Source organism: Cetorhinus maximus, chromosome 19 (genome assembly GCF_964194155.1).
Source record: "Cetorhinus maximus chromosome 19, sCetMax3.hap1.1, whole genome shotgun sequence".
In the NCBI taxonomy this organism is placed as follows: Eukaryota; Metazoa; Chordata; class Chondrichthyes; order Lamniformes; family Cetorhinidae; genus Cetorhinus; species Cetorhinus maximus.
Window position 1 is genome coordinate 21976228 of NC_135897.1, and position 15723 is coordinate 21991950.

General features: G+C 43.4%; 1 protein-coding gene across 3 annotated transcripts in view; it reads left to right on the top strand.

The window, feature by feature from the left end:
- arhgef4 (Rho guanine nucleotide exchange factor (GEF) 4) overlaps positions 1-15723 on the top strand; it is a 291595-nt gene that overhangs the window by 190947 nt on the left and 84925 nt on the right. For all 3 annotated transcript variants that reach the window (XM_078563585.1, XM_078563584.1, XM_078563586.1), the window contains one exon: positions 15378-15517. In XM_078563585.1, coding sequence (XP_078419711.1) covers positions 15378-15517 — 140 coding nt within the window. The remainder of the gene's footprint in view (positions 1-15377; positions 15518-15723) is intronic.

The window sequence follows — 15723 nt, forward strand, 5'->3', positions numbered from 1 at the left end:
TACCAGTTAGGGAACGGAGTTTGTGATAGAGACTGAAGGCAATAGCTTCAGTCTTCCGATATTTAACTGGAGGAAATTTCTCCACATCCAATACTGGATGTCAGGCAAGCATTCAGACAGAGGAGGGGTCAAGACAGATGGAGGAGAGGTAGAACTGCGTATAGTCATTGCACATGTGGAAACAGACATCATGATTTTGGATGATATCTCTGAGGGACAGCAAGTAGATAAGAAGTAGGGAGCCAAGGTTGATCTTTGGGGGACACCAGAGGTAATGGTGTGGGAGCAGGAAGAGAAGCCATTGCAAGTGATTCGCTAGCTCTGACTGGATGGAACTATGCATGTGCAGTCCCATCTAGCTGGATGACAGAGCAGAATTTCTTGATCATCCCTATCAAAGGTTGCAGAGGAGGACAAGGAGGGATAGTTTACCATTGTCACAGTCATTTGCAGTTGGTGATTTTGATACTCTGACAGGAATGGAAACCTGATGGGAGGGATTCAAACATGAAATTCAGAGGCAAATAGACAAGAAATTCAAGCACTTTGGAGAGGACAGGGAGGTTTGAGATGGGGTGGTAGTTAGCAAGGACAAATGGGTCAAAGGTTGTTTTTTGACGAGGAGGGCGATGATGGGTGATGAGGGATGACTGTATCTGAGGAGGGAGAACCATTAATAATGGCAGCAAATGTTGGAGTCAGCAAGAGAAGTTGGGTGGTCACCAATTTTAGTAGTAATAGGGTCTACTAGGAAAGAGGTGGGTTTCATGGACAATGAGCTCAGAGAGGGTATGAGGGGAGGGAGATAGGGGAGAAACTAGAGATAGGTGAAAATTCATTAGGGCTGCGGGGAGCCTTAGAGAAAGTTATGCATGATGAGTTAGGGAAGCAGCAGAGGCAGCTGAATGAATGGTCTTGATCTTTGTAAGAAGAAAGCTCCTCACACTTACTTTGGAGGCGAGGGTGGAGGAAGTAGTGAAGAGTGGTTTACAAACATAGAGATGGGGGAGAGAAGACAGGCATTATCTTTATCTTCCTGAATGATTTTTGAAAAGTGAGTAATTTTAGTGATGGAGAGCATTGCCTGATAATGCTGTAAGTAAACCAATTGTTCATTAAAGGTACTCTCAAGTCTACCTCTTGGATTTAAGGAACCTTGGAATGTGGAAAACACAGCAGCCAATTTAACGCACAGCAAGGTCCCACAACAGCAATATGATGATGACCAGATAATATGTTTTAGTGGTGTTGGTTGAAGGATAAAAATTGGCCAGACATCAGGAAGAACTAAAAACAAAAAGCTAAAAGCTACTGCGGATGCTGGAAATCCAAAACAAAAACAGAATTACCTGGAAAAACTCAGCAGGTCTGGCAGCATCGGTGGAGAAGAAATCAGTTAACGTTTCGAGCCTTCACGGCCCTTCGGCAGAACTGAAGCATAGTTAGGAGAAAGGAGAAATATAAGCTGGTTTAAGGTGGGGGGGGGGGCGGGGGGGGAAGAGAGAAGTTGAGGGTGTGGAAATCACCACACCCTCAACTTCTGTCTTCCCCCACGCCCCCCCCCCCCCCACCTTAAACCAGCTTATATTTCTCCTTTCTCCTAACTATGCTTCAGTTCTGCCGAAGGGCCGTGAAGGCTCGAAACGTTAACTGATTTCTTCTCCACCGATGCTGCCAGACCTGCTGAGTTTTTCCAGGTAATTCTGTTTTTGATCAGGAAGAACTCCTCTTTTAGCACCATGGGATTGTTTATGTGCATCTGACAAGGCAGATGGGACTTCAATTCAATGTCTTATCCGAAAGGTGGTTTAACCCATTTAATGCTGCATCCTTCAGTATTGCACAGGAGCGTCACCCTAGTGCCCAGTGTGGGACTTGAACCTGCAACCTTCTGAATGAAAATGAGAGAGCTACCATTGAATCATGGCTGACCTTTACAGGAATACATGGGCGTTTTAGGTGTCCTTCCATTATGCAGTCAGAGCTGCTAAGAAATTTTTAGAGATCTGGGGACAATCCAGAAATTGAGGGCAGTTGCAATCTCTGAACAGGAGAAAATACTAATCTTGCCGACCTCACTGAGACATCAGCATCCAACAGTCAACAAGCCACCATTAAAGATCAAGGCTTAAATATTCAGCTTCATTGTGCCACTGGAGCTGCACTGAAAGCTGGAGACTTTCCGAGCGGAGCGGGAGCTCTTCCAGCCATGCCAGGCATGGTCTGCACAACACCCCAAGATGTGAATAGCACTTGAATGGGCATGATGTGCATACCAGAATCTTTCCAACTGGCCAGGTTATGACTCAAACAACCGTTCCGTTGATTTGACATATTTATCCCAAACTGGATCACGCAGCTCCTTGAACATATGCTCTAGACACTTACCAAAGAACATTCTTTCAGCTACACGAAGGAGATTTTTTTAAAGGGTCAGCTATCCGACTTGCCTCTAAGGTGGCTTAGACTAACTTCTGCTGTTGCAAAGTTTGCGTAAGTATTGGAGAGTGTTTTTTTGAGGTGTTGTGGTGTGTTGCCGGATTTGAACGAGGGTGTTGCTGCATCTTCAGAGGGAGGGCAGAAGCTTAGGTGACCTGTCTGTACAGAGGCTGCAACAGATACAGGGGGGCTGTAGTTGCTATGCATCTGGGTCTGCAGCATGACAGGGGGATGGAGCAGCGGCTGTGAAGTGTACAGGCTCTGCACAATGCGCTCGGTCAAGTTGGAGCCGGGCTGTTCCATGCTCCTTGACAGTGGCAGGAGGCTGTCTGCTAATGTACCCAGCATCTCAATGTGCATCCAAATCAGCATTTTCCTGTATGCCACCGCCATCAAAGTTCTCATTTGAATTCCCTGCAGCAGAGGTCGTCTTCGACCTCGCTCCCCTGGTGAGCTGGCACACGAGCTATCCTTTCCATCAGTTTGGCCACAGCCCATGTGCCCGGTGACTTAGTACAAGAGATGCTATACAAACTTCTTAAGGTATGTGCAGGGCCAATATCTGAGCTGATGGATCCAAGTGTGAGATCAAGTGACAGACCCTTGTACCTAACTAGGTGGTGTTGCTCTCTCTCTCTTCTCCTGAGGCTCCTGTAACTGGGCAAGTGGCAGTACTTGGGTGTCTGAAAGCAGAAAATCAGGTAGAAGAAGGTTGCGGGGAAGGAAGTGGTAGGTGGTCAGTCAGAAAGCAAGAGACCCATGGTGACACCAACTGCAGGTTGCTCATCATGCCAGATAGCAGGGTGAGGGTGAGCTGGGAGTTGAGAAGGGGCATAAAGCAGGAACATACTGTCATCTCCAATGCTGTCAGCAACTCCAGATGCCACAGGCTCTGTTGATGCTGATCCCATGATGTGGAGAGGCATCTCCTCCATGTCCCTGTCCCCTGCAGGTTTTGCTGTTCTCCTGTTTATGGGCCACCTTGTCCTACAAGAGAGAGGGAAGAATGTCAGTGATTGTGTTGCACTGTGCTTGGGTGATGTGCCTGCTACAGCTGAGTAGCTGGAGGTATGTGGAAGCAGCAGGAGCTGGGTATGAGCCTGGTATCATTGGAATGAGTGTGAGCGTGAGGCGAACCATCAGGATGTAAGGCCTGAGTCCTGAGTGCTAGGGACTTCTGAGGGGTGAGTGATGCGTGTGTGGTGCATTGAGCAGCATGAGATGTTGGTGGTTTGGGTAGGAGAGGACATGTGGGGATGCATTCAATGACGTTGGGACCTACGTGAGACCATTGAACTTCTTGTGTCACTGCTGCCAGTTGGCTTGGGGTCAGACTCCAGACATTGACCTCCCTTGTCACCTACTCCCATTCCATTCTGTGGATTGGCCTTGAGGGTCTCCTAGCCCATGGCAGAAACACGACCTCTCCCTTCCTGTCAACTGACACACCAAGTCCTCCAGCATCACATCTATGAACCTGGGGTCCTGTCTCTTCCCTGGTGCGCCATTTGTGCAGCTCTGACATACAGCCAGTGTTTGTACAGGCAGTCAGCATCACATCCCTTCTGCTGAGTGCAGTCCCCCTTTAAGATGTGTAGACTACTTTAAAGAGGAGCAGGCTGACTGCATCACATGATATCAGTGCATGCTGCTGGGTACTAAGGCCCCCTGCTGGGCATTAAGGCAGCCAGCAGCACAGCCCAACCCGCACCAACAATGCAATCATGTAAAGGAGGAGGCATCACCAAGATTGCGTGCTGCCTGCCTCAATGCGAACAGATGCAGATCATGAGTCACAAACCCTACACCTGAAATAGACCTCAACAAATTTTTAAACCAAATGCTTAAGTAATTATTGTTTTGCTAATATGGCTGTACAGTGTACGGCAAAATGCGAGCGTTCACTTACACCTGACATTGCGAAGGAGTAAACAAGACAACACTTTTGTTTGTGGTAATAGCTGGCAGCAATCGTTGGAAAAAAAATTGCATTTATTTCCAGATGAGACAAGGTATAAATTACAAGATAAAAATCATTTTTAGGATGCCACTTTGAGTGAACAATTTGCCCTTTTTACCCTCAATAAAACAGACAAAAATGCCCAACACTTTTTCATGAAGATAATGCCTCTTTAACAGTGAGAAGCAACAAACAAATCTGTGGGCTGAATTGATTCATAATGGCTCAGTCACGACCGTGTTTCAGTGCTATTTCTGAATGGTAACTATAGAATCTGTTGAACTGCAGTTAACCCACTAAGAGTTCTGCGTAATGGATTTGACCTCATCTCAGTTGGGTCTCAGTGATAACATGCGATGAGGGCTATGAGTAGATCGTATGTGGGGAGGGAAAGGGAAGAAAAGGAGATGGGAGCATGTCAAGAGTTGTAGATGCATCTGGGAAATTTTAATCAAAGGAAGTGAGATCGTCTCACAAATGGATGGTTACCTTAATTATTCCCGAACGTCTCTGCATCTCTACCTGGCAGCAATATGTCAGAGATCAACGAAAGGTTCCTGCTCAGTGCTTCCTCTCACTTAATGTGTACAAGGTCGTCATAATCAAGATGAAACATACTCGTGTACTATTCTCCACTTGGAAAGCATTTCATTTCATTTTCAGCTCAACATTAGTTTTGGTGACACGTTACAGATTGTAGAATTAATTGAACATGGATTAAAAGTAGGGATCATGGGGAATAGGCCTTATGAGAATTCCAGTGTGCTGGGTCAGGGCATGTGAGCCATGGCTTTGGCTTCTAATTTCTCAAGAGATTGATTCCCAGTGTTCAGCCAAACTGGCTTGAAAGGTGTTGAGAGGACAATTCATTTTTCATGAGGGGTGGCCGGCAGAAGGGTCCAGATAAGTCTTCCTAAACGGCTCGCTCACAGGCTGCATCATTAGAGGACTGGGAGAGAAACTGCACGATTACTTAACCACAGAATGTTGAGCAATGCTGGAAAGGCATAATTCTTTAATTATTTCCAAATGCAATACAAAGGTAATAATGTATGCAGGAACTTTGAAAAATAAGGAAGAGGAGGAGGCCATTCAGTCCCTCGAGCCTGCTCCGCCATTCAATTAGGTCATGGCTAATCCGCACCTCAAAGCCACAGAAACACAATTTGTACATGAGCCTTTCAGTATTAACAATAAAGTAACCACTTCAATGCATAGAGAGAACTTGCATTCATCTCACATGAATTGTATCCTCAGCATTTCCTAAAGCGCATTGTAGCTAAGGAGCTTTTTTTTTTAAGTGTAATGCTGCAGACCAGGCAAACACAGCAGCCCAATTACCCATGGCAACGGCCCACAAATAACAAGTGAAGTCAGTGGCCAGTTAATGGGAATAAATGTTGGCCAGGACAATGGACATATTCTCTGGCTTTAATTAAGTGGTCCAATAGCATTGTGGTTCTGTTATTGGACTCATAATCCAGAGACCAGGACGAGTGATCCAGAGGCATGAACTCAAATCCCACCATTTCAGCTGGGGAATTTAAATTCAATTAGTTAAGTAAATGTGAACTAAAGGTTAGTATCAGTAATGATGACCATGAAACTATTGGATTGTCATAAAGAACGGTTCACTAATGTCCTTTAGGGAAAGAAATCTCCATTCCTTGCTCAATCTGAACAGCAATAGCATTGACTTGTAACTGCCCTCTGAAGTGGCCGAGCAAGACACTCAGTTGCATTCAAGAAGGTGGGTCATGACCACCTTCTCGAGGTCAATTAGGGATGTCGTTGCCAGTGATGTCCATATCACATTAATGCAGTTTTAAAGATTGAATAATGCCATTTTGTATCCACCAACAGGCAGATGGGACCAAGGCTTAACATCTCACCTGGCACCTCTGACAGTGCTGCCTGAGTCCTGCAATGGGCTTGAACCCACAACCTTGAGAGAGACCAGAAATTATCACTGAACCAAGCTGACACTTCAGTTTCCAACAATGTACACATTAGCTTGAGCCAATTCATAGTCAGCTATTTCAACTTCTGACTTCAGCATTACTTTCATGACAAATTTACCAATAATATGGACTGTAAACGGGTAGAGGCAATTTTTAATTAATTAATAACAGAGAAAGAAAGTTAATTTGAAAGTAAAGGAATACACATCATTTTCCCCTCCTAAGGTTAATTTCATGCCCTCCCTTATAGAAAGCTGATTTTATAGTTGGAGACTTGAAAGCACCAGTAACAATACAGACGAGAGGGTCATACTGAATGTCTGAAATCTCTATCAAAGTAGTAGACATCCACAAGCTTGTATTGTGGAATGAACAGCTTGCAAGGAATTCACACAGTTCTATAGACAAAGTGTGATTCCAGGCCTTTGATGTATTATCAAATGAACTATGAGAGTAAACATGTTGCCTCATTACCTTAAGGAATCAACAGTTATCTTCTATTCATCCAGACACTGAGGTAATTTAGATTATTTTACTCTCTATAACTCTCTCTGTATACGCGACTGATACTTGGGATGGGGGACTGTTATATAATGAGGAAGAGTTGGACAGACTGGGCCTGTATCCATTGGAGTTTAAAAGAATGAGAGGTAATCAAATTGAAACGTATAAAATCCTGAGGGGACTTGACAGGGTGGATGCTGAAAGGATGTTTCCCCTTGTGGGAGAGACTAGAACTGGGGGACACAGTTTAAAAATAAGGGGTCTTCTATTTAAGATAGAAATGAGAAGAATTTTTTCTTTGGAACTCTTTTCCCCAGAGAGTGGTGGAGGTGGGTGTCAGTGAATATTTTTAAGACAGAGGTAGATAGATTCTTGGCTAACAAGGGAGTCAAAGGCTATCAGGGGAATGTGGAGTTGAGGCCACAATCAGCTCAACAATGAGCTTATTGAATGGCAGAGCAGGTTCGAGGGACCAAAAATTCCTACTCCTGCTCCTAATTCATATTTTCATATAGTTTCAATATGTTTGCACAGGAGCTGATGGATTAGTGATTGTGATATAAGCTTTCTGTTTGTCAAGGTAAAAAGCTGATCAGCAAAAAGCAAATTAGCAGTCATCAGAAAACATATTTTTCAGACTTGTCAGACATAGACCAATGTTTAGCTGCTATACCCTGTGTACATGGACAGTGCTTTAATCTACTGATATCATTATTAAAAATAAGGTGTTTTGAAGGGATGTCTATTGGGTCTTGACAGTGAAGGGGAACAGTAGGAAACCATCTGTACTGTAACCAAGGAAACCATGTTGGAAGAAGTAAGAATTCCTTTCACTCTGCAATACATTCCCTGATTTGCTACTGTATAAATTAGACAGCAGTTAATGATACTTCAAACAATCTCTTGTATTCAAAAGGACAAAATCACTACTTATTAGAATAATTGCAATTATTTGCATCTGATCATGTTTCCTGTGATTCCATGTCAAGCTAATAAAGGTGGACCATTAGGTAATGGTAAATTAATATTTTCCAAATTAGGCTAGGCCGTGTTCCTCATCATCAATGGTCTTATACCTTTATGACTCCATACTTAATGAAACTGGATACGGAAAAGAAAATTTAAACTGAACTTATTCATGAAAAAGGTCCTAAACAATGCTGTATAAATTGCAAAAATTATGTAAAAAGCTTGATGTGTGCTCAAAGCTACAACAACATCAACCAGTTTTTGACAGATACTGCGTATGGATTTGTTCCAGCTTTGCTTTTATGGGTTTTAACATCAGCTGACCCCTTCAAATGTTTCATTTGCATAAAGTATATAATACTTTTAACTGATGTTGATGTTTCTGTGCTGGTTGTGTCTGTTACTTCAGTTCTTTAGAATAGGTGACCATAATAGTCAGACAGCAGAGCAGAGCATTAGAGGAAGTGAGTCTGTTGCACTGAGTACAAAACTGGGCTCATCTTTTCCTGAAAGCAGAAAGTCTCAAATCCTTCCCTTCTTTCCAGCTGCCACATTCTTTCTGACTCTAACCTTTAACAACCCTGACTTGATCTAATTAACACCAACAGATAAATATACAACTGAAACAAAATCCCAGTAACGAGCTCCAACTCTTCTGCTGTGTGATAATGCCGATCCATACTAGATTCATTCATTGGGTGTGGTTGTCACTGGCAAGACCAGCATTTATTGCCGGTCCCTAATCACCGCCAAGAAAGCTGTGGTGAGCTGCCATCTTAAATCGCGCAGTCCATTTGGTGAAGGGTACTCCCTGTTTGGGAGAGAGTTCTAGAATTTCAGCAACGATGAACAGCAATACTTTTCCAAGCCAGGATTGAGAAGTGACTTGGAGGGGAGCTTGCAGTTGGTGGTGTTCCCAAGTGCCTGCTGCCCTTCTAGATGGTAGAGGTTGTGGTTTTGGAATGTGCTGTCAAAGAAGCATTGACAAGTTGTTGCAGTGTCTTGTAAATTGTACACACTGCTTCCATTGTGTGCTGTTGGTGGAGAGAATGAAATGTTTAAGGATGGGGTGCCAATCAAGCAAACTACTTTGTCCTGTATGGTGTTGAGCTTCTTGAGTTGAACCCATCCAGGCAATTGGGGAGTATTCATTCACACTCATGACTTGTGGCTTGTAGCTAATGGGAACATTTTGGGGAGTCAGGAGGTAGTCACTCATCACAGAATATCTAGTCTCTGACCAATTCTTGTAACCACAGTATTTAAATGGTTGAACCAGTTAAGTTTCTGGACAATGTAACCCCAAGATGTGCATGGTGGGGAATTCAGCCGATGATAATGCCCATGAATGTCAAGGGAAAGTGGTTAGGTTCTCTCTTATTGGAGATGGTCATAGCCTGACATTTGTGTGATATGAATGTTACCTGCTATTTATCAGGCCAAGTCTGAATATTGCCCAGGTCATACTGCATTTGGACATGGACTGCTTCAGTATCTGATGGTTTGTGAATGGTACTGAACGCGGTGCAATCATCAGCAAGCAACGCTGCTTCTGATCTTATGATGGAGGAAAGATCATTGATAAAGCAGCTGAAGATAGTTGGGCCTAGGACACTACCCTGAGATGATTGGTCCCTAACAAACATCTTCCGTTGTGTTCGGCAAGACTTCAGCCAGTGGAGAATTTTTCCCCAATCTCCATTGACTTCAGTTTTGCTAGGGCTCCTTGATGTCACACTTGGTCATATGCTGCCTTGATTTAAGGGCAGTCATTCTCACCTCACCTCTGCAATTCAGCTTGTTTGTCCATATTTGGATCAAGGCTGTAATGAGGACTGGAGCCAATTATCATGGCAAAACCCAAACTGAGCATCGGTGAGCAGGTTACTGGTGAGTAAATGCCATTTGATGGCACTGTCAGTGACACCTTCCTATACTTTGCTGATTATTGAAGGTTACTGTGATATTTAGTTCCTCATTTTAAAATTGTGCAATTTTTTTGACTTGTTAGTAGCTGAAAATATCCAGTCTGACATTCTGACTGTATGTCCCACTGGAATGTACGTTGCTTAGTGATGACCCAATTTCATAACCTAAGATGTATGACTTCAAAATTTATTTGGGTTATTATAAATAAGAACATTGGCAAAACAATATTGTTTATAATAACTCAACTTATACATATTAACACAACACTTTGGATTTCCATTTCGCACTTACATACCTTGTTGTAGCCTAGGTGACTAAATATTTGTACTGAGTTTCACAGAAGCCTGTAACTTCAAGGCTTGGTACATCTCTACATGAGACCACAAGATGTTGCTAGGTAAAAATACAGAACCTGAATATGAGTTCTGAGTGAAGAGATGAGGAATAAACTCTTTTTAGAACTATTTATTCTTGAAATTGCAACTTTGCAAGGTACTCTTTATTATAAATAGGACACTTTTCTAACAAGAGATTGGAAAATGCACATTAAGCAGTAAGACAATTTTCAAATATGTAATCGTTAGGTAGAGAATATTAGTTTCTGCAGATTACTGCCAATGTGTAATCTCTTCAATAGATTAACCCCCCTCCAACAAGTGAAGCTTTGGAAATTATTAGTCTGGGCGTAGAAATTATTAGTCTGGGTGTAAGGGATGTATCTGGGTCATGTGGCCTCTCAGGAAAGGGCGTCCGGTGGAGTTCCTCCTGAGTAATAGAAGAAATCTGCATATTACCGATTCTGGCCGACACATAAGTCCCTGATCTTTCTATCTTTCCTGCACATATCCAAACCATGCCCCAGAGGACCTTAGGTTAGGAACTTTCTTCCAACATCCCACAATTGACAGCAGCTCAGGTCTGAAATGGTTTTCACAACTCAACAGAGTTCTTGGCATCTGCCTTGACCATGCCAAGCCCCAGCACCTGTATGAAGTCAGCCTGACCCTCGAATAGTGCAATGACCCTAGCATATGCACACTCAATTTTCCTCTCTACTCTCCTTCAAAAAATGCACAGTAACTCCAAAAAATATATTTATTTATCTTAAAAATTTTTTGAAGCATCTTTAAACAAAAATGCACGATTAGGCTACAAGTCATGAGACAACAGGTCACACAACCACAAAGCCAGGCTGTAACCATTACTGCCGTAGTTTATAGTTCCCTTTTGCTTTGCACATGGACAACTGAGTAAAGCTCAGGACACTGAAGTGGAAATGTGTAATATTCCCCACCAGAGGTGGTGCTTAATGCCAAATAAAGGCAAAAATCTATCAATTTGTCTATAGAAAGAAAGAAAGGCTTGCATTTACTGTAGCCAAATTTTTTGATGCTACAAAAATAGGTGGGAAAGCAAGTTTTGAGGAGGATACAGGGAATCTGCAAAGGGATATGGATAGGTTAAGTAAGTGGGCAAAAATTGGCAGATGGAGTGTAATGTGGGAAAATGCCCACTTTGGCAGAAAGAAAATCAGAATATTATTTCAATGCTGAGAGACTACAGAATGCTGCAGTACAGAGGGATCTGGATGTCCATGAATCGCAAAAGGTTACTATGCAGGTACAGCAAATAATTAGAAAGGCAAATGGAATGTTGGCCTTTATTGTAAGGTGCTTGGAGTACAAAAGTAGGGAAAGTCTTGCTACAACTGTACAGGGCATTGGTCAAACCGCACCTGGAATACTGTGTACAGTTTTGGTCTCCTTACTTAAGGAAGGATATACTTGCATTGAAAGTAGTTCAGAGAAGGTTCACTAGGCTGACTCCTGGGATAAAGGGGTTTGTTTTATGAGGAAAGGATGAGCAGGTTGGGCTTATTCTTATTGGAATTTAAAAGAATGAGAGGTAATCTTATTGCAACGTATAATATTCTGAGGAAGCTTGACAGGGTAAATACTGAAAGGATGTTTTCTCTCATGCGGAAAGTAGAATTAGAGGGACACAGTTTAAAAATAAGGGGTCTTACATTAAAGATGGAGATGAGGAGGAATTTCTTCTCTCAGAAGGTCATTAGTCTTTGGAATTCGCTTCCACAGAGAGTAGCGGAGGCTGGATCATTGAATATATCCAAGGCTGAGTTGGACAGGTTTTTGACTCACAAGGAAGTCAAGGGCGACAGGCAGGAAAGTGGAGTTAAGGCCACAATCATATCAGCCATGCTCATATGGAATGGCGGAGCAGGATCGATGGGCTCAATGGCCTACCCCTGCTCCTATTTCTTATGATCTTATGATATTTCACCTTTCACAACAGGACGTCCCAAAGCACTCTACAGCTAATGAAGTACTTTTGAAATGTAGTCACGGTTATAATGTAGGAGACACAGCAGCCAATTTGCACACATATCAACAATGTGATAATGCCCAGATAATTTGTTTTTGTGATGTTGACTGTGTAATAAATATTCACCAGAACACTGGGAATAACTTGTCTTCAAAATTGTACCAAGGGAGCTTTAACACCCACCTGAGAGATCCTCAGTTTAATGTTTCATCCAAAAGGCATGATCTCTGACATGGCAGCACTCCTTCAGTCCTGCACTGGAATGTTAGGTTAGATTTTTGTGCTAGGTCCTGGAATGGGACTTGAACCTATAACCTTCTGACTCTGAGGCAAGACTGCTATCACCTGAGACACGGCTAGCATAGAAATTTAAATAATGGAAATAAAGGTTAATGTATGGGGACAATCCTTTGTGAAAATTAATATTCTCTTCATAGAAACTGCACATTTCCAGCATATTCTTTTCTGTTTCTTGTTTTGCTGCTATGATCTCCACAGAGACCTCCATGTATTTGACAATATGGTTCCAAGAAGTCAAAGAATGTAATTGCATGACTATCTTTAGACAGATGCCACCACCACAGAAACCTTATTAAGAAAACACTGCTGTTGAAGCATGAACAAAATTGCGTTGGTTAATTGTCCACCACCTAACTCAGAATGTGCTTTTTTACACAAGATAATGTTTGCAAAATAGATTCTGCCAGTCTGCAATTATTTGTTGAGTGTTCAAGGTGACTTAAAGTCAGATTCAGCAGTAATGGTTCTCAAATTCAAGCAAACGTCTAAACTGTACTGATGTGTTACGTAAAACAAGAAGTGACCGGAGGGCAGCAGCTCCACCTGCACCGAGGACATAATTATAAATAAATAGCCACAATCTCACCATATATTTGTGCCCAACAAACTGTTGAAAGTCCAATCTGATGTTATAAAATAAGGTGCCTCACTTAATGGGGCTATTGAGCCAAATGCCACTTGGGACACTTCTTGTGCATCTCTGCAACCCAGCTGCCTGGAACTTGGCTCCAAACAAGGGTGCACGCTATGTGCCAAGCTTGGAATTCACTGACGAGTCCTATATATACCCTTGTAGAGACCACTATACCACATCTTTCTCAACATACCACTGCCACTGATACATGGAATCATCATTCAAGGCCAGGAGTGGGAGCACCAGAATCAGCAATTCTCTGCCACTGGCAACATATCCATCCTATCATTAGCCTTGTTTGAGGCAATGGAAGTGTGATATGTTTGATTCAAATGCTTTTCTCAGTTACAGAATGAACTATCAACCTTTGATGATGATCTGTAACTAACGCTCATGACCCCATGTATAGGGAGTTAGGTAGTATGAAGAGCACCCATAGGGCAGAATTTTTGTTCCTGGGTATCGATCCTGCCTCTGGAATGAAATGCGGGTCCGGAATCCAGAAATGCTGGCAGCGGGATCTCAAGGGAGATTTTGGAGGAGTTACCCAATTAAGTGGCCATCTCATGGAGCTCTGTCCAGTTAAAGATGGCAGGTAGACTCCCAAGGTTGGAGGGTCAATAGGAGTCCAACCAGCATTGAAAGATTGGTAACTCCACAGTCATAGACACCTCCATTCATTGTCGTTAGCCACAAGTGGGGGAAATATGAAGGGTCAAAAGAGTTAGTGCCATTGGACATGAGGGAGAAAGCTCACTATTGTAATAGGTGTTACCATGTTTGTAGCTATTTAGTTGCACGGCACCTTCCCTATTGGTTGAAGCCTCTGGCCTCAATGGCTACCCGGCCTGCTGTTGGGATACCATCACCATTTCACTGATGACCTCCTGGCTCAATGGGTATCGTCGATGCTGGCTGGAAAATGCAGTTGATGTTGGGAGAGTACCCTTAATTAAGCCTTCAAGGGGCTCAATTAGCTATACACTGTAGCCAGGTGGCTAACCAGTCCCGCTATCACCCTGCCCCCAGCAAAATCCCATGTAGGTGGAAATGTTTCATGGGGCAGCCTTTTCCCGTCCCCGTCAGGGGGGATGTGTGGGAGCGGGTGTAGACGGGCGGGTTCCTGATCAGCACCCCCGGTTGGGGGCGCACCACCATTTTACGTGGGAGGGCCAATTAAGGCCCGCCCAGGGTGACGTCCACTCGGAAGCGCTGTGCACTCCCTGTGCGGGCTGGGGGGTGGGGGGTGGGTGGGGAATTCCCTGAGCCGGGAGTGCGCTCTTTTGCACATGCGCGTGAAAGGGTGCACAGATCTCCTTGAGGCAAAGTGCTGCCTCAGGGAGATCAGTGGAAGTTATGAAAATATTTTGAAGGGTGGAAAAATTTTTTCCTGACATGTCCCCTCATGTGACACTGTCATGAGCTGGGACATGTCAATTTATTTGATTTAAACATTTTATAAAAACGTTAATACCTTCATGAAACCTCATCCCGCCCATGGATGACGTTTCATGTTTTTTCTGAAGGCCGCCTGGGCTCTTCGCCTGCCCGCCAACCTTAAGGTTGGATGGGCAGGTCCATAAATCATTTTAATTACTTTTTAAATGGCCTTAATAGGCCTTTGACAGTTCGGCGGGCGCGCAGCCGAATCGGCTGCGTGCCTGCCAAACTCAAAATCTAAATGACGTGGGGTGATGTTGGGACGCACGCCCGATGTCATCCTGTGTCATTTTATGCAAATGGGCCCCGCATCTCACTCGCCGACCGGAAGATGCAGCCCATGGAGCCTGCCCAATGAGATTTCCGTCTCATTTTGGGACCCCTGCCTGCAGACTTGCTTCCATAGGCCCTTGAAAATTTGGCCCATAGTGTTTCTCACAAAACACCAAAAAGATGGCTACAAGAATGTCACGTGCAGTAGCAACAGGAATGTTCTTGTCTAAGTATGCTGCTCTGAACTACCTTCAGGCCTACAACCCTCTGCGAGATCTATGTTCCTCTATTGTGCATCCCTCACTTTATTTGTCCCATCATTGGCAGCCGTGTGTTTGACCATGTGGGCCCGAAGCTCTGGAATTCCCTCTCTAAAGCTCTTTGTCTTTCCACCTCTGTCACCTCCTTCAAGACTTGGTTTAAAATCTACCTCTTAGACCAAGCAGTTTTTTTTTTGTCCTAACGCTTCCCCCTTCAGTTTGATGTCAATTTTTCTGTTTGATTACACTCATGGGACATGCCTTGGGATGTTCTATTGCATTAAAGATGCTATATAAATATAAGTTTTTAATGTTGTTTGTTGATTACAGGAATATAAGTTGTCTTGTTTTTATTCACACTCTAGTTATCAATGACGGTGCACCAGATAAGACTGCTTTTGCTGATGAAGCAGGGAGTGAGGAGGATTTGTATGAGGACTATCGGAGTGGAAATCACCGGTATGGGCACCAAGGAGGAGGCGGAGAGCAGCTGGCCATCAATGAGGTATCAAGCATTAGGGAATCAGGTAGAATATTGTACAGGTTGAGTACCCTTTACCCGTAAATGCACAAGGCGTACACATTTAAAAGCCTCAGTTTTTTTGAACCTCATCGACCTGTAGCACAGGAACTTTAGCTGTTTGTCTGCACTGTTTATCTTGCGATTTTTGTGGTGAACATGTCAAAAAGAAACTTATTACAGGTACCCTC